Source organism: Mirounga leonina, unplaced genomic scaffold, assembly GCF_011800145.1.
Source record: "Mirounga leonina isolate KUSES-001 unplaced genomic scaffold, KU_Mleo_1.0 Mir_174, whole genome shotgun sequence".
NCBI classification, from domain to species: Eukaryota; Metazoa; Chordata; class Mammalia; order Carnivora; family Phocidae; genus Mirounga; species Mirounga leonina.
In genome coordinates, this window is record NW_023270451.1 from 53,947,687 (window position 1) to 53,971,717 (window position 24,031).

General features: G+C 40.1%; 1 protein-coding gene across 5 annotated transcripts in view; it reads right to left on the reverse strand.

The window, feature by feature from the left end:
- DOCK4 (dedicator of cytokinesis 4) overlaps nt 1–24,031 on the reverse strand; it is a 421,086-nt gene that overhangs the window by 202,923 nt on the left and 194,132 nt on the right. For all 5 annotated transcript variants that reach the window (XM_035020946.1, XM_035020945.1, XM_035020944.1 and 2 more), the window contains exons 6-8: nt 19,722–19,870; nt 14,733–14,817; nt 7,496–7,647 (exon numbers count right to left, since the gene is read on the reverse strand). In XM_035020946.1, the coding sequence (XP_034876837.1) occupies nt 7,496–7,647; nt 14,733–14,817; nt 19,722–19,870 (386 nt within the window). The remainder of the gene's footprint in view (nt 1–7,495; nt 7,648–14,732; nt 14,818–19,721; nt 19,871–24,031) is intronic.

The window sequence follows — 24,031 nt, forward strand, 5'->3', positions numbered from 1 at the left end:
ATTTCCTCTCACAGAATCTTTATTCACCTGCTAACAGCTGCTCCTTTGCTTTATATATAAGTCAGAGCTTATGCTTTAAAGGTAGTGTTATAACGCACATATTATAAAATACTGAATGTCCTAGACCTTAGGAAAACATTCCTCTCAAGCTGTGCCAAATTCATTATCAGGGATATTATTGTCAGTTTATATAAACCCAGGAATAGGGGCGCCTGGGTGGCTCAGTCGGTTAGGCGACTGCCTTCGGCTCAGGTCATGATCCTGGAGTCCCGGGATCGAGTCCCGCATCGGGCTCCCTGCTTGGCGGGGAGTCTGCTTCTCCCTCTGACCCTCCCCCCTCTCATGCGCTCTCTCTCTCTCTCATTCTGTCTCAAATAAATAAATAAAATCTTTAAAAAAAAAAAAAAACCCAGGAATATTACTGTAGGCAGAATGGAACCAAGACCATCCATGCAACTAGTGACTAGACCCCAGATTAATAAACCAGTCTTCTTCTTCATTGCTTGTTTGCCTACGTGCAGAAATCATTTCAAGCAGGTAACTCATTAACCATACACACTATATATATATATATTTTTAAAGATTTTATTTATTTATTTGACAGAGACAGAGACAGCGAGAGCAGGAACACAAGCAGGGGGAGTGGGAGAGGGAGAAGCAGGCCCCCCGCCGAGCAGGGAGCCCGATGCGGGACTCAATCCCAGGACCCTGGGATCATGACCTGAGCCGAAGGCAGTCGCTTAACCAACTGAGCCACCCAGGCGCCCACCATACACACTATATTGATAAAAGTTAAACCAAGAACCCATATACCTACCACAGGGAACCCATAATCATTAAATTAGCTCCACTGTATGGCTCCACCTATCCTTTTCTTCTGACTTTGTTTCTCATTTTTTTTCTTCTTCTTCTCCTTGTTGAAGTATTTTAAAACAAATCATAACCCTGATGCCATTCTGTTTACTAGTAAGTCTCTCTGAATCTTATCTAAACTAAAATAACTTGTACCTAAAAAAAATCAACAATAATTCCTTATAAAATATAAGAATTCAAGACCAAATACTATTTATCATTTCTGGTTATGTTAAAGTATATTTCCTATTTGGGTTTTTGAAAATCGTAATCTTTAGAGCTACCATTTACTGACCAATTACCAGGTGTCAAGCATTACACTATGAAGTGTATCTGTTCTCCCATTTAATCCTCAAATAATCCTGAGAGGAAAGTGCTATTATCATCTTCATTTAGCAGATAATTAACAGCCATAAGAAAAATGAATTAACTCACCCAGGCTGATTCAGCTACTGAATTAAAAAAAACCAAAAAACAAAAAAACCCCAGGCTCTCTGACACCAGAGCTGGGCCATTTATAAACTATACAGTGGTGCCTCTACCAGATATGGGAAGATACGTGTCTTGAGGACGGAGATACATTCAGACGTACTTCATAGTTCTGTATAAATTCACATTTAAAAAAACCTGTGCCCCACCAATAATATTCACTACTTATCTTTTTCATAAATGACAGAATTACAATGATATACTAAAAAAGAATGTGATTGTGGGCAACATAAAATTTACATGGAAATGGGGCATTTCAAAGAAAATGAAGACTTTGTATGTATTTCCTACCATGTATGATGGTAGGAAAAATACATAACTTCAGGAAAGAATGCAAATAAGGTACCGACAGAAAATAAATTTTATCTGAATTTAACTACTATGAAAAGACTTTTGGAATTGAATCACCAGAATAAGGCTTTCCAGGAGTACTACCCTGCTGCTATTTTCTCAAATAAAAGCCCAAGCCAGCAGCATGCATGCATGAGCAGCCCTGTACTAAGCTAAGTACCCATTTGTGGCACTTAGGTCCTATTAAATAAATTCTCTGATGAGAATGAAATACAGTAATAGATTAGTCGTGAAACAAATTTACAGCTTTAATTAATGAAGCCTTAGGATACATCAGTAAACAAAGTAATGAAAGTTATAAGGGAAGTAGTCAGCCAGTGAACGATGTCATTTTCATTGGCCCATATAATTTATAGTCTGTTGTAGATTAATTGACACATATCCACACAGGGAAGATATGAATGAGTACACACATGCAGAGCTGTACAGCCTGTGGAAAACGGAAACACTGGGAGTACTCCTGTCACCAAACTGTTCAACAACCAATTTTAAATGCAAGCCAAAGGAGACACTGTAGCATATAATGTTAACTAGTTTGATTTCTTTATATATATATAGACATATATATAAATATATGCATATATTAAATATATATGAATATATATATATATTTTAAAAAAAACCTCCTGATATTCCCAATCCTATAGCTCAGTTTATGCACATCCACATCCTTCCGCAACCCTGTCCCTTTCTCTGGCCCCTGGCTCATCTCCCCGCCTGCAGTCTCAAGCCCATTTCCTCATGCCTCCGAAGGGACACTGATCCACCAAAGACTTCCCCTGTCCTCGGAGTGCAGCCTCTCCTTTGTTACTAGATCCTTCCTGTCAACAAGCTCATTTTCTCTCCCATTCCGGTTTCTTAAAAAAACAAATCCTCAACAAACCCCTTACCACACACTGGTGAATAAAACTTGGTTGAGGAAGAAAACAGGATATGATAAGTACGAAAGATGAAGAGAATGGGTGTAGAAAAGTGATTCAGAGTACTGACACCTGATGAGGCTGCAAGTTAAAATACCACACGACATACCAGCTGTGTCACCTATTAAATCACTCTGTGCCTCTGTTTCCCCATCTATAAAAAGTGGGGAGAGTAATAGTACCTACCTCATAGGGTTGTTACAAGGGATAAATAAGTAAATATTTTTAAAAGAGCTTAGAACAGTGCCTGGCACATCATATGCATTATATAAGTGCTTTGTTAAATAAATAGAATAGAAAAGAAGAAAATAAAACAAAATAAAATTACGGATGGTATCTAGGGAAATGACTGCCTGACTTTTCCAGCTATACCCTTGTAGACTGAGGAAATTACAAACTTTCAACCAGACAGATGTTCTCGAAAACCACTTTACCCATATAAAAGTTAATTTATCAAACTCATTTTTCTACTGATTATGTAAATGTCAAGACCGTACAAAACTCAGATAAACTAAAGTATGTTGTATTTCCTGACAGTTGAGTCCAATGTAGCTTTATCTGCAGGGGACTCTGGGCTGGTGCTGTTACACAAACAACTGAGGAAGGTGCTGGAAAAGAAGGACAGGGTAGGTGTATGTGAGCAAGATGGTGTCAGAGGTTGACTAAGTCTTTGCGATTATTTAGAGCAAGAGTTGTCTTGCATCAGAGGCCTAACATTCAGGGGCACCTTCGGATAGAAATTGTTTTGAGATAAAATTAATGGGCTTTCTAAGTACGGCCCAGCTTCAGTGACAATTTAAGTTTGTTGTTGTAAAACGTACCCTTCCTGGTATTGAGGAGACACATGTGGGTCATGGTTCCATTGAGTGAACCAGGAGGTGACAATTTTCATATGTTATCTCCTTTTGCATTTGCTATCTCCAAGTAGTGCTAAGCTACTTATCACTGGCGCAAAGTAAGAGTCAATGATACTTTGCTTTCCTTAAAGTACTTGAGAAGGACTCAATTCAGAAAACCAATTTCTGTAGCACAGAGTACCTTCTGTGGCCCTGTGTTAGGTTTAGTATTATCATTACCAATAATTTATAACAGCTTATTATTAAAACTACCAGTCTCTGAAGGTCTAACTCTGGCCAGTAAAATCCTGCTTGACTATGCAAACTTTCTGTGCCTTGGTTTTCTCACCAATAATATTAGTGCTGATTATATTTTTAAAGCACTTAGAATGAAGTCTGGAAAATGGTTAGTGCTCAGTAAATATTGGCTGTTTGGGGGCACCTGGGTGGCTCAGTCGTTAAGCGTCTGCCTTCGGCTCAGGTCATGATCCCAGGGTCCTGGGATCGAGCCCCGCATAGGGCTCCCTGCTCCACGGGGGCCTGCTTCTCCCTCTCCCACTCCCCCTGCTTGTGTTCCCTCTCTCACGGTGTCTCTCTCTGTCAAATAAATAAATAAAATCTTAAAAACAAAAAATACTGGCTGTTTGCTTCTTAGAAGAGGAAAGTTAAAAAAAAAAAAAAAAAAGTCCTAACCAGTTGTCTGCCTTGTGGGAGGAACAAACATCTACCTCTCCTCATCATACCTCCACCCGCTGTGCACATGTTGGCCCTTCTACCTATACCCGGACAAGGTAACTTCTTGTGATTAATGGTCAGGATCAATGCTATAAATATTACACTTAGAATGTGTTTTATTTTTTGTATATTACAGCACTCATGATCTTTAACAACAAAAGCATTCACTTAAATATACCATCTTTTGTCTACAGATTTACATTGTTTGGACTGGACTTGGAACTCAGGAAAAAAAAATCAAATGATCAGATTCCTCAACAAAGTAATTACGAGAAAATTTAAGAGGGAGAGAGGGAGGGAAACTAGCTGAAAAGTGACTTACGAAACTTATCAACCAGCTGTAATACATCTTATAATTCACAAATTCCTTATCTGGGACTCCAGATAAGGAATTTGTAAGGATTGCAAATAAGGAATTTGGGATTCCAGATAAGGGTTCCAGATAAGTGCTAACTCCAGATAAGGATTCCAGATAAGGAATTTGTAAAGTTATATGAGTCAATATGGGAAAACTGAAGACTGGCAGGAGATGGATATTTGATCAGAAGGGAATATTAATTTCTTAGGCAGTAATTTCTTTGGAATTCCCCTTTTTAGGGATATACCCCAAAATATTTACATTTGAAAATAGGATGTCTGGTATTTGCCTCCAAATAACTTGGAGGCAAGGAGGAGGACCGGAAAGGGGTATGGTTAAAACAAGACCAGGTCTGAGCTGATCACTGTTGAAGCTGGAGGCTGGTACAGTGAGCTTTATGATACTATTCTACCTTTTCACACATCTGAAATTTTCTAAAAAAAAAAAAAAAAAGTTTAAAAGAGAAATGCAAGTTGATTTTAAAATACCCATACATCCCACACTGTTGGGCCTAAGAAGAAACACAATTTCTCAAAATCATATTTTACCTTTATAATACCTTTTTCTGAAAAGATGCAAATACTTTACACTCATGTGGTAAGCTGGGAGCAATGAGGGAAGCCAGATTTGTCACCAGTTTCAGGATGAATGAAAAGACAGAGGCAAGTGAAGGGGTCAGGGACGGCAAAGGTCAACTGCAAAGACCAGAATCAAGCCTGGTCTCCAGATCTGCACATCCTAAGGCCTCTTTAAAAGGTAATGGTGATATTGCCCTGTGCCCTCAATGGAACCAAAGCTACTCACAGCAAGGTTTTGAAAACTCCCTAAAAGAATCATCACTGTGTTGCCCAAGGTCTCAGAAAATCAAGAAAATAAATCTGACACGGTTCCATCACCTCGTAAGCATATATATTCATTCTTAGTTATTCTTTTGCTGATCATCTTTACGGTGATTATGGGTGCAGAAGTAGTGAAGAGGGATTTAGGCTTAATTTCTTCTAGGGTCACTACTTATCAGGTGGATTATCAGAGGAGTGTGTGTGACAGAGGCAAGCGGGAGGGGAAGACAAAGAAAACGGGGAGGGAGAAGAGAGAGGCAGGAACCTATAGGAGCCCAACCACGTCACAGAGCAGGAAAAAGGTCCAGCTCCCGGTCTGAACTTGGGGACCACAAAAACATATTTTGGGGATCATGCACCCAGGTTATTTTCCTACTTTCATCAAGTACATAGGAATAAAAGAAGGGGAACTCTGTTGCTTAAAACCTAAAAGGATGTTTCAGGAAATTTCAAAATGTTTATAACAAGACAAAACTAAGAGAGTGGCTAATATTAATCCTAAATTAACACACTCCTGTGGTGATACAATGTGAACATTAGTGGCAAAGGGGAATTTATATAGTCTTCAAAACCTTAGCTTAACAGGAATGAGTAGAAGAGTGACCTCATTTCTCCCTTTTACTTTTCCTATAGTTTGTTAAATATTTTAGAGACAACATATTATATAGACAATGGTATGAGGAATTTTTGTTAAACTACCTGGAAACCAAGCTCTCTAAGACACATTTCAATATGTTAGCAAGTGTTATCTCTAAATAATCTTTCACATTTCTAAAGCAAGTGCTAAGCTGCAATTTGGATCTATTTTTCAAGCCTTTATTTTCTTCCCTTTTTAGCACTGCTGGTTTGTGTTTCTAACTTACTGATTCATTTCCTTTAAAAGTGTATAAAGCAGATTTTGAAACTATTATCATTGTTATTTACACATCTTATAAATTCTGTCCTTGCTATCCAAAAATACTATCTTTAAATTCTATGGATTCAGTCCACTTGTCAAGAATAGAAGGTACCCTTACTAGTAGGTTATGATTAACACAGAAATTAATTCACCAAAGATTTTATGGCTATAAATGCTTTAAAAATAAATTTCACACATATTTCTTAGAGAAAACAAGTATTTTTATTTTTTAACCAGGAGAGAAATACTCCAGAATTATTTTGTGTTTATTTCTAAAAATTTTTTTAAATTAACATAATAATGTATTATTTGTTTCAGGGATACAGGTCTGTGATTCATCAGTCTTACACAATTCACAGTGCTCACCATAGCACATACCCTCCCCACTGTCCATCACCCAGCCAGAATTTTTTGTGTTTATGAAACAATATATGTGGCTCAGAGTTGCTTAAAATTGTCAGCATTTTAATAAGCATCATTTTGTAAAACACAGTGAAGTTGGGTCATGTGAGAGTTGTGTGATACAATTTTAAATCTAAATTTAAATCTTTTAATGTAAAAGGTGGTATGCATTGTGTTCAACCTTAAAACAAATACAAAAAAAAATTTGAAACATAAAGAGTGGAGGCTTTTGAATAACAACCAAAACATTCACTACGGGTTTTTCCTAAATATTAAAAACCTGCCCTAAGAGAAGACTCTGAGAACTGAGAAAGAAAAAAAAATATGTGAAACAGTTTACCATTTCACAGCTCTGAAACTCTAATGGGAAGGTTTCCAAGTACTTACCCCTCTCTTGATATTATCTGATGCACAGAGGACAAAAATAATGTAATTGTTTACCACAAATGTGAAAAACACAACATGTTGACCTTGATAAGCAAACCAACTTGGGGCTTTAGAAATAATGTCTTCCTTGCATTATCAATACAAAGTAACTCAAATAACAGACCTGATATCAATCCCATACTTTCATTTAGTAATCATTATCATGGTTCTACACCCCTTTTGAGTTTTTCAAAGAACTTCTGTATGCATCACCCCATTTAACTTTCATGGGAACCTCCAGAGGGTAGGCAGTTTAGAAATTCACATAGTTCTACAAATGAGCTCATAAAGGAAAAGTATACAAGGTCATATATCCTAAAGCTTGTCAATTACAAATGCTCACCATTCCAACATTAAGAAATTCCAGTCATGTTTCCATATGCAGTTACCTGATTGGTCGATTCTCTTTACTGTCAAAGAGTGAGAAGATGACCTCAAGCTCCTCCCCCAGGTTGGAACACATGAGGCTCTTCATCTGCACAAAGAGGTGGTGATTGCTGGCCTGAACTGGGGTATCTTTCTTCCGATGTCGGTGCTCCATCTGAATAACAACCCCCAACAAAAACATGATCAGCATGGACTGAAGAAAACAATGGGATCCAACAAACTAGTTAGCTATGGTATGATTATGATGTCCTGTGGTATCTTTTTTTTTTCCTGTGGATTTGGCATCTGGTTGGATGTTACATTCCAAATTTTCTTCCAACTTCTAAAATAAGAAACCATGAAGTTTGCAGATTATCAAGGAATCTTGCTTTAAGAATTTGGTTTATTTTATCTATCTATCTATCTATCTATCTATCTATCTATCTATCTAATCTATTTATTGGGGGAGAGGTAGGGGAGGGGGAGAGAGAGAGAATCTTAAGCAGGCTCCACGCCCAGTGTGGAGCCCAATGTGGGGCTCTATCTCACAACCCTGAGATCATGACCTGAGCTGAAATCAAGAGTCAGATGCTTAACTGACTGAGCCACCCAGGCGCCCCAAGATTTTGGTTTTAAATCATTAATGTTAAAATGATACCACTTGCTGAGTAGATTCAGGCAGCATGATGTTCAAAAGATTCTACTGTTCCCTTATCAACTTCCAGGGTGAGAATAAATTATTAGTTACCTTTAAAAAACCCGACTAAATTGTATCTGATCATTTCACTGATGGTAGCTTAACAATGCAGCGATGATTTCACATTTTTCATAATTAAACATCCTGTTAAAGCATATTAAATTGCAGAACTGTGGTAGTTTTCTGAGACACACTATGGCAAGTGATATTCAATCATGAGAGCAATAAAATGTTTCTAACTTGCCGTGGAGCTACAGGGCAGCAGACTGGGGAAGCCAGTGAGATGGCTAAGCTGAGGAACAGCATCCATTTCCATCTTACTTCTGCCTAGCGTAGGCTACACTTGGGAGGCAGGATCAGAAGAAGTGAGCAGTAACACAAGCTGAAGGAGGAAAGGAACCACCGATAGTTCCAGGGTTAAGAGAACATGGGGGTGATCAGTCAGGCAACACACACTTGTTAAGTGTCTCTTATGTGCCAAGCAGTGGAAATGCACTGATGAGCAAAAACAGAAATAGCCCCTACCTTCACGGATCTTATCTACCAGGGGGAGCAGACATCAACAAAATCATTCCACATACAGACGGGAAACTGCAACTGTGACAAATGGAGGGGAAGAACCAGATTTGTGATCTGACTTGTGTCTGGACAGTCAGAGCAGGTGTCCTGAGAAAGGGACACTTTGGCCAAGAGCCAAAGAGGGAGCAGGACCAATGAACCATCTAGAACAGTGCTTTTTCAACTAGGTACAGGAAAAAACCAAGTTGTTCTTCCCCCTAATCTACTATAGGCAGATATTTCCATAACAGACAATAAAAATGTCATGGTAATGTTAGAATGTTATGAAGGTTTCTAAACCTTTACTCACCACTTTTGTACTTGGACCAGTTACAAACAGTGCACGGTCCAGCTAGTTCTTGGACCACTTTCAAGAAGTGATTCAGGGTAAGAGCACCGGGAAAACATACACAAGGACTGTGTATTCACAGAACAGGTGCTAAGAATGAGGAGTATTTTTGCTTTCCTAATACAGATTACTAATGGCCACCTCTTTTGGTTCACTAGACAATTAAAAAAAAAATAGCTCAGGAATTAATCCCACAGTAATGGGGTAATATCCTTGGCTTAGGGGTAAGGCACATAACCCTGTTTCTACATTAACCATCTTTTTTATGTTTCTTAGTTCAACAATTCCTGACTGACCAAGATTTGAAAGGAAAAAAACACCATCTAAATTTACGGTTTTAATGCAGCAGGATGAGATTACCAGAACTTTTCATGCTTTTATCTTTTAATTTAAACTACTCAAAAGGTAAACAGTTAAAAATGCAATTAAGCAAATGCATCTGTAATCACTGTAAACTCAACAGGTACAATGGACATCTCTCTCCGAAAGTGAAGAGTACACTTTCTTGTAAAGTGCACCTCAGCATTGTGTTATGTGTTAGTGATAATTGCTAGAAAAAGCTTCCTGCAGAGAAATATTCTAACTATAGGGGGCAAAAAAAAAGTGTAATTCTGCCTTGTTTTCTGAGAAGGTCGCTCTATTTTGTGCTTTTAAAATTTCTTTTTTACCAAAGCAAAAGAAGCAGCATACGTTCATAAAACTACATCTCTTTAACTCACAAAGAAGCTTTTTATTTTCTGAAAATGCTAACTTATTTACGGATATACTTAAAAGTTTAGGGTAACACAGCATAAAGTACTATGAAGAAATGAATGACTACTAAGGACTAGAGTGGGAAAAACAGGTATAAAAATCTTATTTAAATAAAGGACCTCAAAGAGGCATCTGGTCTTTATTTCAAACAGTGCAAAGTTCCTAGTATCAGTCATGACATTTACTAAAAATGGAGCAAAAAAAGAAAAAGTCCTTTACTCATGCAAGGAATTCAATATATCTAGATCAGTGGTTCTCAACCTTGACTGCACTTTAGAATCACCAGGAGAGCTTTTAAAAAATACTTATGCCCAGGACCTATCCCAGAACAATTAAATTAGAATTTCTAGGGGATGGGGGTCCAGAGAGTGATAGTTTTAAAAGCTCCCCAGGTGATTCTAATGTGCAATGAGGGTTGAGAACTATTGATTGAGATCCTATGCAGAGACATGCAAATCAAAGCCGACTGAAAAATGCATTGTTGCATATTCTGTACAATTACTGCCTTGGAACCTTGAATCTTTGCATGCATGCCTGTCCTAAGCCTGTCTGCTTCTACCCTGATTATGCACATGCGACATGAGTCATCACAAATGGCACCAAAATCTCCCCTTCCCTCACCCACCATTCTTCCAGGTCTGGAAAAGATGTGGACGTAAGTAGGTTATGATGACTTGTTTATCTCTTGTTAACTCACTACGATGGAGAACTGCTAAAAATATCTCTGTGAGGGATGCCTGGGTGGCTCAGTCGGTTCAGCGTCTGCCTTCGGCCCAGGTCATGGTGCCAGGGTCCTGGGATCGAGTCCCGCATTGGGCTCCCTGCTCTGCGGGGAGCCTGCTTCTCCCTCTGCCTCTGTCTCTCTCTCTCTCTCATGAATAAATAAATAAAATCTTTAAAATAAATAAATAAATAAATAAATAAATAAATAAATAAATAAAAATATCTCTGTGAAAATATTATTACAAAAACAAAATCAAAAAGGCATGTTCACACTTCAAGGGCTATAATTTGGTAGTTATAATAAACAGACAAAAATCCATCTGTGAAATAAATTATGGTTACAAAGGCACCTACCAGCCACTCTAAATGCGCTTATAATTTAACTAGACCTTTGATGAGGAAAAGAAACAGATTCATTCTACAGATTTATTGAAGGGATGCAAATTTTTAATCCTCATATAATGTATAAATTACTGTGTGGATTGCCTATACCACAGCTTTTCCACTTCAGCACTACTGATCATTTGGGCTGGATACTTCTTTGTTGTGGGGGCTTTCCTGGGTTTTGTAGGATGTTCAGCAGCTTTCTCTGGCTTCTATACACCAGACCCAGTAGCACCTCTCTCCACCCCCATCCACCCCATCCCCAAGTGTGACAACCAAAAATGTCTCCAGACATTGCCAAATGTCCCCTGCTCTCTGTTTGAGAACCCCTGGTCCACCCACTGCGGATCACAAAGCAAGAAGTTAACATGATCTTATAAAACCAAGAAAGGCTTATAAAAAGATATTCTGTATGCACAGATAACCAGAGAATCTAGCTAAGTCTCTCTTTATTTATAGGAGGATTGGGATCTGGCCTTTGGCAGAAAACCAAACGTTCCAAGTGGACATATGTTAACACTGCGAGGTTTAGCACGTTTTACTGCTTAGATGAACATAATTAGGTGAGAAAGATCTGCTAACAGGGCTATCCAAAATCTAAAGCAAGACTTTTTTTCTTCTTCTAATGATGCAGTATGGATTTAGCAATGTACAAACATCTGTTTCAAATAGGACATGGAGAAGACACAATAAAAACAAACAAACAAACAAGTGGTAACAATCAATCAAACATCCTCTACTGGGGCATGCATGCCATGGCCCTTGATCCGTAAGTGATGATAAACACCAAAACAACAACAACAACGACGACAGCAAGGGATTGAAGGTGGTGCCTGCAAACTCTCCCTGGTGAAGTCAATATAGTCAGTCACTTTTATTTGCCCAGAGAAAAGGACCAGAGCAATGGACAATCTGATTATTGCTAGGCCAGGGTATAAACAGAAACCTGCCTTGAAGATAGCAGGTCCTTTTGAAGCTTATAATAATTTGGGTTTTTCTTGGGCTACTGTCTTTGCTTTACAAACAGTAAAATACAACCACTACAGGGAGAAGTTAAATTTTCATGGAAAATCAGAAATGAAGACTCTGGGCTAGGATTTGAGCTACAAAAATGGAAAACACCCTGGCCTGGCAGTCACTACTCATCAGTGGTAGTCCCCTGCACCAGTGACAGCCATTGCTCATCAATCATAGCCCAGATGAGACCCCAGAATTGTATCAACACGGCGCTCCAGGAGGCCATCACAAACAAATCAGAATGTTGAAAAAGATGAAATCAATTTGGCATCCCATATAGGACATTAGGTGAAAAGAACAAAGATAAAATTGCACACATACAAAATCAAACTAGAAAAACTAAAATATATTTGTGTCAGACACTGTTAGTTGCTCATCAAGTATATGCCATCCCTAGCTAAATACAGGGATGTGACTATGTTCTGGCCAATGAAATATAACTGCAAATGTTGTGTGGAATTTCTAGCAAAGCTCTTAAAGTCTTTGAACTAAGAACCTTTCTTCTTCCTACTGCTGGAGAGCAGATGTAATGGCTAGAGCCCTTGCAGCTGTATCAAACTTGGAAGTATCCTCGATGATGGAAACCATGTACCACTGGGCAGAAAAATAAGAGCCTTATCACTTTCGACACCATGAAACCACACACAAGCCCAGAACTTCCTGCCTCCTGGCTTGCATATTGTGAGAAAGAAATAACTTTCTATCATGTCTAAGCTTCTACTATTTATTTCATTGAACACAGCCAGATCTAATCTTAAGATTGAGCATATAAGGTATCAATCACTCTTGCCGCTTGCCTCTCTGATAAAGATGAAGCAAAGGTGAGCAAGGAATGAAAATCAACTGAATGCTTAGGTGCTCTGCAAACACTAACTGCCAAGGAAAGGTCATTTACATGCATTTCTTATTTAATCTTCCTAACAAACATGGTAAGAATTATTTCCTTACTTAACAGAGGAAGAATGTGAAGCTCTGAAAGACTAAGTGATAAACTCAAGACTACAGACCTGAGAAAAGGGAATTCAAATCTAGTTTTTTGGATCTATAACCATGGTCTTTCCATAATAACATGATGACCTCAAAAACACTGAGTGATTGCTTATTAAGTATAAAGCACTGTACAAGATTACCTTGGGCATGATAGAGGAAGCGTAAGACAGTGCCTACCCTGAAGAAACTTCCAACCAAGTGAGATTAAAGAAGTGAGAGACACATTTGATGCTCAATGAGTTAAATAAAGTAAATGCAATAAAGATGCTCCACTAGAGGATGTGACTCGCAAATAAGTTATACAGATTTTACTTGTTATGCGAGCGAAGAATTAGGGATAACTTGAACTTGAAATACTCTTTATTTTGTTTCCTTCCTCCTTCTCTGCCTCCATCCAACTGACATTTAACTGTGGTTTTGCTATGTGCCAAATATCTACTTAGCAATGATGCCACAAAGGTGTGCCACATGAAACATCACTCTCAAGAAGCTCAATGTGAAGGAAATTCTCTACAAAAAGCAGAATTAATTCCAACTGACAAAATAAGGTGTAGAGAGATAATCTGAACAGATCAGCGACTAAGGAAAAAAACCCAAAGTGGTAGAACTGCTTTCTAAAAATCAGACATAAGCTCTGATGGGCCTAGTGATGATTTTTTTCCCCCACATTTCTCAGATCCAGATCATCTCAGGTCAAGAATTTCCCACTATTCTATGAAGACTATTGTACACTTTGGAAGAGGCAGCATCTTCTAAAAAGGAGTCTTCTCTTTACCATAGGAGCTGTTCCTTTGAACATTATAGTAAGACACATGGGAAACCATATCAAAGTAAAATTACACTGGCGTAATGGCCTTTGAAAGCCCTTCCCGGCCACAGTCTTCTTTGATTTGGGGTTTTAAAAGAGCTTAGTTAATATCAAGAAATTAGGTAATTTTTATACAAGTATTAAGATAAAGGCTAGGGGCACCTGGGTGGCTCAGTTGGTTAAGCATCTGCTTTTGGCTCAAGTCATAATCCCAGGGTCCTGGGATCGAGCCCCATGTTGGGCTCCATGCTCAGCGGGGAGTCTGCTTCTCCCTCTCCCTCTCCCTCTGCCTGACGCTCTGCTTACTTGTGCTCTCTCTCTGTCAAATAAATAAATAAAATCTTAAAAAAAAAAAAAAGAATACAAGGCTAAATACAAGGCAGATTGGACCAGATTTAACTTACCATGTAACTTGGAAAAAACTCAAGTCGTAGGTGATGGGCAATACGATCAAATATCTTAGAATTATTAACAGACTTCAGCACTGAGGATGGATTAGGGTCTAGAAGGGGTGGGGTAAGATCAGCAGTTGGAAACAGTGGAGGAGACACTTTCAATGGATTCTGCGGATAGTGGTAATGGGGGCAGGGAGTGGGGGTAAAACATGTTGGGGAAGAATGACTGGATATCATTAGCTCCAACACTGTCCTGGAATACAACAGATAAATATGTATGATTTGTAGGCATTTCACTAAACTAACAAAATGTGCAAAGATGTGCAAAAGAACTTAAAACTTCTTTGGATTTACTTCCTAGTATCTAAGACTTAAGAGCACAGTAGAGCACATCATATAATTCTGGAACAGGTAAAGTACCTCAGTTTTTTACTTGGGGCACGGTCACCTCAGCTCTCAATTCTCTTTACTTGCTCCAAATTAAACTTGGAACATCCTGTTCTTACAAAATCAATCAAGTATGAAGAGCACCATAGAAACCACAAAATTAGCAGTGAGGCTGTGAACCAAGATTTCTTGTACCTACCAGTCGGTAGAGCTCCGTAATGCTGATGTCCTCTGGATCTACCATTGCATACTCTTTCCTAGGCACCAGGTCCAGTCCCAGTTGTCTAGAAAACACATGGCAAAAGTTTGGGGAACAAGCCATCTCTATAGAATATATTAAAGATCACTATTTTTACTGTGTCACCTCGAAACTAGATATGTCGCCCACCATCCTTCTATTTTCTGCCTATAGTAACTGGTTACCACATTTGGAGTAGCCAACATAACTAGGCTGGACACCGGGCCTAACTTGAGAAAAGTGACAAAGGCAGGTAAATCGAGGGGATAGGTAGGCACTGGGGGTGGCATGCCCCTGCCACAGGAGGCCCCAAGAACTATCACCACAGAAACCCTTCCATCGTGGACTCGGGTAGAAACAAGAGCGAGACATACTTTTGTTCTAGAAATCAGAGTTGAGAAGAGGGAGGTTTGGCCTGCAGGCTTTGACGTAGCACTAAAATGCCTAGTTATATCCAGAGCGACCACATTTCTAATGTGAATCTCTGGCAACGTGTGTGTAATCCTCAGTCTTAGAGAGTTCTGGGGTCAGTCATTAGGAGAAACTCAGGAGAGGCAGGGGACAGAAATTAAGGTAGCACAGTTTTAGGCCTGGCGGGCGAAACGGTTTAAACTCTTATGTCGGATTGACACGACATGTGGCTTACTGTGCTGAGAAGTGTTCTAAGGTTATACATCCAGCCTCAGTGGGAGCAAGTATGGTGACTGATTTGTGATGTCCTACCACAGACGGAGGAAAATCAGTGTAACTACCATGTCGTCTCTAGTGACCTTGGTGACATCCTCCTCTCCAGGGTGTCCACTTGACTACAATGATAGCAACGTTGTATCATTCTCTTCATCTCCTGAACCTTCCATGGCCATCCCAAAGGTGTCATGATGTCTTTGTGACACCCTGTAGATCAATGCCAAGATACTGTTTCTCGCCCAGACTCCCCTCAGTTACCCCATTCCAGGTCTCACTGTAATTCTCTGATGATAATTTTTCTGTGTCCCTTTCACATCCTTTTCTAATATGGAAGCCTTCTGCCATGGCATTTCCAGTTATAAAACCACAGCTTTCTCACTTGTGTATTAAAAAAAAATCCTGAAATTCTGTACCCTCCCCCAAACTTCATTAGAGGTTTCATAAGTAGAACTTATTGATTCAGCACTGACTTCAAGCCAGGCACTGACCAAGCCAGGCTGAAGGACAGCTGTTCTTAAGAAGATTACATGTCTGTGTCGTTCTTAATGGCAGTAGTTGTCCTTGACATGAGAAAAGCTTAATTTTCTTCAATTATGTTTCGCTTTGAGAAACTTAAAAATCACACTTCCATTCTCTAATTTTTGTTGAACTTTCAAATCACAAAGAGTGCTGTGATTTGTTCCCCTCCGAATGTGCCCTCCGAAAACCCAATATGGCCAACCCCATCATGACTATATTTGAGGATAGGGACTATAATAAGGTAATACAGGTTACATGAGGTCAAAAGGGTGGAGCCCTAATCCAATAGAACTGGTGTTCTTATAAGAAGAAGAAGAGACCCCAGAGATTTCTCTATCTCCATGCAAGCACAGAGGAAAGGTCATGTGAGGACACAGCAAGAAGGCAGCTGTCTGCAAGCTGGCAAGAGAGCCCTCGGCTGGTACCTTGATCATGGACTTCCAGCCTCCAGAACTGTGAGAAAATAAATGTGTTGTTTAAGCCACCCACTCTATGGTATTTTGTTATGGCAGCCCTAGCAGACTTTTACATCCCCTTGGTCCACCTCACCAGGGATTCCAATAGGGTCTGTTCCCCATTCTTCACCCCCTCCCCCAAGAGAGAACCACTGCCCTACATTATAAGACATTTGACACCAGGTCAGTATTGCTGAGGAAATATTATCAAGCAAAGTAAAGAGGATATATAACCACACATGAATCATGGCATCAACCTTACCCACAGCTCCTTCTATGAGAAGCTGTCCTACCCTGGGAGGCATGAGGAATTACTGAGGCAGTCTAGTCATCTGACCATCTCCCCTTCCCGAGCCACACTTGACTGGCCCACAGATAGACACACCTGACCTAAGGACATATAATCCATGGACTGGCCAATAGCTTATGAGTGGCTGATAGAAAATGCTCAGTCTAAACAGGATTAGTAGATTTTGGCTTTCAATGGGATTCCTTCTTTGAGAACTTGGACACAGAAAGTCAGAGCATCAGCCATATGCCATGAGGAAGAAAAGATACATGAAGGGCAACTGGTCTCTATCTCTGTAGAATGAGTAAAGACCAACTCTAGCTGCACAGGTTCTGGGGCAGATGTGAAGTCCAGAAACCTCCCGGGCTTGGGGCCCCAGGAGCCTTTAACTTGCAGGTCTCTCTCTCTCTCTCCTAAAGCTTTAATTGTTCAACTTCTGCTGGCTTCCTGGGTCCTAGGTGTATGAAGAGAGTTTCCTCCGTTTCGATTTTGTTTTGTTAACTCCTAGGTATATCCTTAGGATAACTCTCCCAGTGTTTGAGATTTTCCTAGCTCACAGAACAGGATCGGGGCTGTGCTTTAATATCAGGAAGAAGAAATGAGGTAAAATGAGAAAGGAGAAAATGCTCAGGATACAGGAAACCAGAGCAGGGAGGGGAGGGGCACGTTCTTTATCATTTCAGTCACTGCACTGCTCTGGGACATCAGGAAAGAAGGATGAACAGATTCTCCCTTCTGTATGATCTTAGCAGGAAAAGTCAAAGGACAGCACAGGACTCCATGGGGAACAGAAACAGGTACCATTATTTTAACTCTGTGTGACACCTCCAGGTGAGAATACTTCTTTTCACGGCTCTGTTAAGGAACAAAAAGAATAGCTCCTCCTCCTCTTCCTCCCAAAGCTTCCCACACGCAGACAGCTTCTCTTTACTACTCTTTAGCAGTGTGATACACAACTTGAAAGTGAACGTTCTTAATTCATGGCCATCCAGAGATCTACATGCTGACAGATAATTTTGCAGGACAATCTGATCTAGTTTAATACGCAAGAGAATTATCTGAATTTGCTTTCCATTTAGCACTATTCAATAAGAAAACTGATTTATACTTACAAGAATCCAGTAAATGCACAATCTGTGTGCTGTAAGTTGTTTTTAAGTTAAGGGGTCAAAGAAAACCAAATGAGACCTCAGAAAATTCATGAATTTGAGGATGAGCTATATAAATTATATTGTTCATTTTCACGCATCAGTGTTTTACCAATTTACCATAAATTAGCCACAGAACTGCCCAAAGTACAAGCTAGAACTTACATGAGTCATGATTCAGTCATAATTAATGTTTTTCTCTCTGTCATCATCTTCCTTCCTAAAACTGAAAAAGTATCTTTCTGCCTGCTCTATATTTCTAAGCTATTTTTGATAAGCTACTTCATCCAACTTTCTTCCTATTTACAAACTAGTCTTTAAACAAGGACCAGCATAATGACTAAGAGCCAATATAAATCAGTGAAAACTCAAAGTTTTTATCAAAATGAAAAAGAAACACATGATAGATAGCATGGGTCCCTTTCAAACAGCCTTGAGATCCACCCTGCCTGGCCTGCCTCATCTCACACAGCAAGACTGGAGGCTCAGTGCAAATGGCTGCCACGTTTTCTTCCTCAGGAAATGCTACTGGACTCATACTGCCCTGGAGCCCAAAGGGCCCGTGGACCTCCTCTAGTTCAATGTACTCCTTCCACAGGTGAAGAAAGTGAAGTCAAGAAGGGCTCAGGAATTCGCCTCATGTCTTAAAAAAGCAGCATTCCTAGTCCAATGTCCTGTTGCCATTCCACACCTATGGTTGGTTTTTTTTTCCCCCCCACAGGAATCAGTCTCGTAGAGGTAAACAATTTAGGGCTACCATACTGCTCATCTGTAAAAGGATGAATGGCGCATCTTACTCAACAAAATAGCAGAAGTACTCAGGGTGAGCATGAGGCTTCAGATGTGTCAGTAGGTCCATGTGCTCCTATCTGAAGATGTTATGTCTCAGCAGAATCAAAAGTGGCTTCTGAGAGAGCAACTTCCTGCGGTCAGAGGAAGCAGCGCTCTAGCTTCAAATTGGTTTTTCCAGATTCAATAAGAGGCGAATTTATCTGTGGTGTACGTCCTGCCACTTTCTCCTTTTCTGCCAGCTTTTCTTTTATTCTGTAGCCCTAAGATCCTCTGAAGGTCCAAATAGCCAATGGGGATTTGGAAGAGGAAAGGAAGGGAGGACATGACCATGACACTGAGGGACCTTTTAACTTCCTGCAACAAGCCTAGGATCATAGTCAAAGCGTATTCTAATTTCTCACCCACATATTAACATTCCTACTTAGCACAATATCAGCCTTGATCAGAGCTATAAGTGATGAGATTTACTAAAGTGCTTGGCGGTTATTTTAGATTAGTCAGTTTTATTTAAGAGTAAATCTTGGTCTGCTTTTTACGAGTTCTCCCAAGCAGCTCCTCAAAGGGGCCAATACATACACACAGGTGGAATCGGGGCAATAATGAATGCCCCACCGGTGCACCTGTTTTAAGACTTTTAATAGGCAGTGTTAGCATCAGTGTCTCCCTCCAGATTACTCTGGTGACATACTACCATGATACGGAAGGGATATATATTAAAAGCAAATACACATGCCAAACCTAAAGCTTATTTTTAAATAAGACCTACTGAGCAAAAGCCATATCCGGTTGATCCCTGTAAACATTTCATATTCTGTGAGCATGTGCACGCTACCTGACCTCACAGGGCACTAGAGAACAAACAACATCCTGGTGCCCTCACCAACCCTAGAGGATACGGTTCTCAGCTCCATCAATGATAGTCTTCCCCTAAGCCGTCACAAGGATAAAACTGAAAAAGCCCCATCTGGTGTGTTCTGGAGATATTACCGTGCACTGGCTCACACCTATGCGGCATCTGTCACCAGGGACCCCCCCCACGACTGCGGAGGACGGTACTCACTCATTGCCCCAGTCCAGGCGGGCAGTAATGTGACGCTTCACATCCTTCATCCGGTCGTGGGTCAGATGGCCCACCAGCACCTGCCGCCGCAGATCCAGGATTTCATTCATGATGTGCCACAGTCGGTGGAAGAGATCGCCTTCATTTCTCTGGGAAGTACACAAATGTGGAAGCGGTGGTCAGTCCCCAGAGTGAGTGGTGAGGGAACCACACAGGAGAGGGAAGGACAAGTCCAGCTTCCCTCCATGCGCTTGCCACTCTGTGGGCAGACTCTCTGTTAACGGCTCCCTCTCCCCTCGCGCTCTCACATACACCCTCTGCTCTATATGCTTTCATCCAGGCTCACAACACTGCTCTCCAAGGATCTAACTTCACTTCTCAGACTCCCCAGCAGAGAGTCCTCACCACGCCTCCACACCTGCAGCTTACATACTCGGCCTCCTCTTGCACCTCAAATCCTCCTCTCTTTAGCTCCGTCCCAATTCTGTCTTCAAGGCTCCACCTGAATCCACCTCTGTCAGGAATCTTCCCTGACAACTCTCACCCACATTCTTTTTTCTCTTCTCTCAACAGTGGCTGCACATAATTCAGGCCAATTCAACGATAATACTGTTTTCTCATTATTTCTTGCACGTTAGTCTTAATGCTTTACTGTATTTCCCATCATAAGCTGGGTACACAGAGGGCTCTCAAACTCATTCACTATTGCTATTATCTGGTCACTATTCAGACTTCTATGAACAAACACTGTTTTCTTTCTTACTTGTTAAATATGTGTGTAGATTCAATACTCTCCTGTGAAATTCATCAAGCAAGGCGACTTAATGTAAGGAAGATGTGTTAAACTCCCAGCTTCAAATCCTGCTTTTGCTACTGACTCGTTTTACAGGCTTGGCAAGTGAGTTCTGTCATCTGTGAAACAGACAGTACCTTCTGAAAGGTTGTTTTGTGGATTGGAGATAATGTTTGTGAAGAGAGCAGGACAGCGCAGTGATGAAGAACACAGACTTGGGAGCCTGACCAAGCGATCTGCATTCCAAGTTTGCCATTTACTGGCTAAAAAACCTTCAGCAATTTATTAACCTCTTGGTGCGTATTTTCTTATCTGTAGCATGGATATTATAATAACTACCTGATAGGGTCACTGTCAAGATTGATGAGTTAATATACCAAAACTGTGAAAGTAATGCCTGACCTAGAATAAATATCACCTAAGTGTCGGCTGTTACTAATACTGTTACTGCTATGTGCTTGGCCCAGAACAAGCCTTCTACTAATGTTGTGTCTTTACCAAAAGCTAGCCTGTATCTCTTACCCAGAGACACTGAGGGCAAAACCATTTCTAAGTATCTACCCTTCATCTTTCTTAACCAGAAGCTATGTTTTTACTTTCTACTAAAGTATTAGTAGAGGACATGAACAGTGATATGCAAGGATTGAGATTATCATACATCTGGAGCCCTCTGCTGTGATAAACTGCCAGAAATAGCAAAAGTTCTGTGTGATGGGGAAAGATGCTCGGTCAGAACACTTTTTTTTTTTTTTTAAATTTAAAAAGTCATGATATGTCTTCTACTTTATCAAGACTTGGTGACTTGGGAGTGTTTTAATGTTCTGTGTAGATGAGACAAACGTGCTGGCTGAACAGCAAAGCATTCTCCCTGGTCCTCTGAGATATAAATAATTGTGCTCGTGACATTTAAAGCACTCTATTGAGCTTGTTCTTCTATCACCTCTCACTCTTTACTCATGTTATACGCTCCCATACAAGTCACTACAGACACACTGTAATGCAATACTCTGGTAATTCACTGCTCAGTGTCTGTGTTCTCCACTGGGTGTAAGCCCCTGACCACAGATGCTGTGTCTCCCTTGGGTAGCCCCAGCACCTGGAGAAGGAGTGGAAACCCTGATTTATAGGAGGTCATTTTGTGGATCTTGAGAGGTAGATTCTATTTAAGTCATAGGAAACAATAAGGAAAGATCAAGAAAAACTTGAGGTCAGTGGTCAGTGGAAAGGTCCACAAGAGTTAAAGAAATTACATAAGGAAGATATAAAGTAAGTCAAATCTTATGCAGCAAAATGGAAAGTCAGCTCTGTTTAACTGACTATCCTAGTGTGAAAGTCATCTGCCCTGCCTTGGGCAGTTGTGTTTTTCTCATGATGTCACCTCTAGTACTTAAGTTGAAGAGAATGCTAAGATGAGAAGGAAGCTGGATGCTTCACAAAAATGAAAATCAGCTGGTCAGCTTTCCTTTTAGGGAAGGGGACGCAGGAACCCTGACATACGGTAGCCCTAACCAGCAAACCTGCCCTCCTGATGGGAAAGTAATACATATCGGGTCTGGGCTGAGAGCTGGTCATAAAATGATGAGTCTTGAAAAAGCGGACTGTAAACACTGGACAGTTACGAAGACTATTTAGAAATATGAAAAATGCTTTTGGCTTAACATTAAATGAAAAGGGTAGGGGTTCGATATTCAACCCCTGGAATAAAACAGCAATATATGGGAAACATAGCAAAAAACTAATTGTATTAGTGTTTTGGAGGATGGGTAAGTTTTCATTTGCCTCAAAACAAAAACAGCATAGGTTCTGAAGCAGCAGATCTACCTTTAGACTCAGGCTTTACCATTTAGTGTGAGACCCTGAATAGGTTATCTCTGCTAAAGATTTGAGAATAAAAACAATTTGGCAGAGCCCCAGGGAAGAAAGTTATAAAGTAGCCAGCCAAAGGCCTGCAGAGAAGTACTTAGTAAAAGATGGCTGCTGTATTTCTCCTAAGCTTTTTGTGGTTATATTACTGGTATTTTATTAAGTGATACTTTAAAGAACATTATTTAGGCTCTTACCAATGATATGAAAAAGAGCAACTAGCATTTCTCAAGTATTTACCATGAGCTTCTAAGCTAAATGTTCTACTTATACTAAGTATATCTCATAAACTGCTTACAATTTACAAGATAGTACTATCCTTATCAAACATCTGCCAGTGGAGAAGCCAGGCACCTTAAAACCACTGGAAAAGAACAAGGATGAACGTGAATCAAAACACCGGGCTCGAAACACCTGTATGAGGAAAAGAGAACCCAGAAGGCCCAATACAGCCAAGGCAGCCTCATTCTCAAGGTCGAAAATCTGTTATCTCCAGGTTCAACTTCATATTTGTCCCTAACATAACTGACTACCATGTCAGTATCCAGGGGAACTTTTAAATAATTCTCTCTCTGTGTCCATTATTCAGGACATCAGGAGGTGGAAAAGTTACTCCTAGAGCTTACAACACATAGATTTTCAAGCCAATCAAGTATGTCCCCAGAAGAGATGTTCACAACCTGAAAAGCAGGTAAAAATAGCTAGGTAAGGCAGAATCAAGAGGAAATTCAACTTTGTTCCCCACAAGCTGCCACATAAAAGGCAAAGTGCTGGTGCTCTAGCTCAACTAATGGATGACACTTACACTGCCATTATTTTCATAACTCTTCTGTTGGGTATTTAAGATGCAATGATGTGAACATTTCCAATAGTTTCATTTCCACGTCAATATTATGCACAATGTTATTTTAAGTGAAATAAGACTCGGATTTTATATTCTTCCTAATTTTTTTTTTTCAAAAATCTGAAAAGGAGATCTGCATTTGCTTTGTAGCCTCTCAGCACAGACCCCTTGAGTTCAGTTATCTTGACTTTGCATTTATCTCATTCCAGCAAAGCTCAGCCTGGCATTTCATCTAAGACTGTCTTGTGGATTTTAGTAGTGAGTCCTAAAGCCACCAGCTCCAGGAGGGCATGGTCAGAGAAATCCAACATCAAAAGGGTTTTATTTTTAAGATTTTTCTTGCCTCAGTGAAATATCCTATTGCATTTCATATGTAACAGACAACGAAAACTGTCATTCTGTGCCAATGTCCTTCACTAGTTTGGATTTTCTCTTTGACAAGCTGTTTCAAATCGTTTTGTCAGGCTAAGTACACCTTTGTATCTTGAACGCATCCTTTCAAATGATTAAGCTGTTCTACAAATGTCTTCGAAAATAAAAGGAGAAATAGCATTCATCTTCCTCCAAACTTCCCCACCCCCAGATTTGTGCATATTCAGAGATCCAAAGTGAGGCCACTAGATTCACACCAGAATCCCAGCCCAGCCATTTTCCAACTGCGTGGGCGACAGCAAGTCCCTCACTCTGCCCCGTGTTCCTCATTTGTAAGCTGGGGATGTTCGTGGTCATCATTTCCTTGAGTGGTTGTATGGAGTCAATGAAACACTGCATATGGAGTACTTCCCCCGGGTTTGCGACATAGTAAGCTCT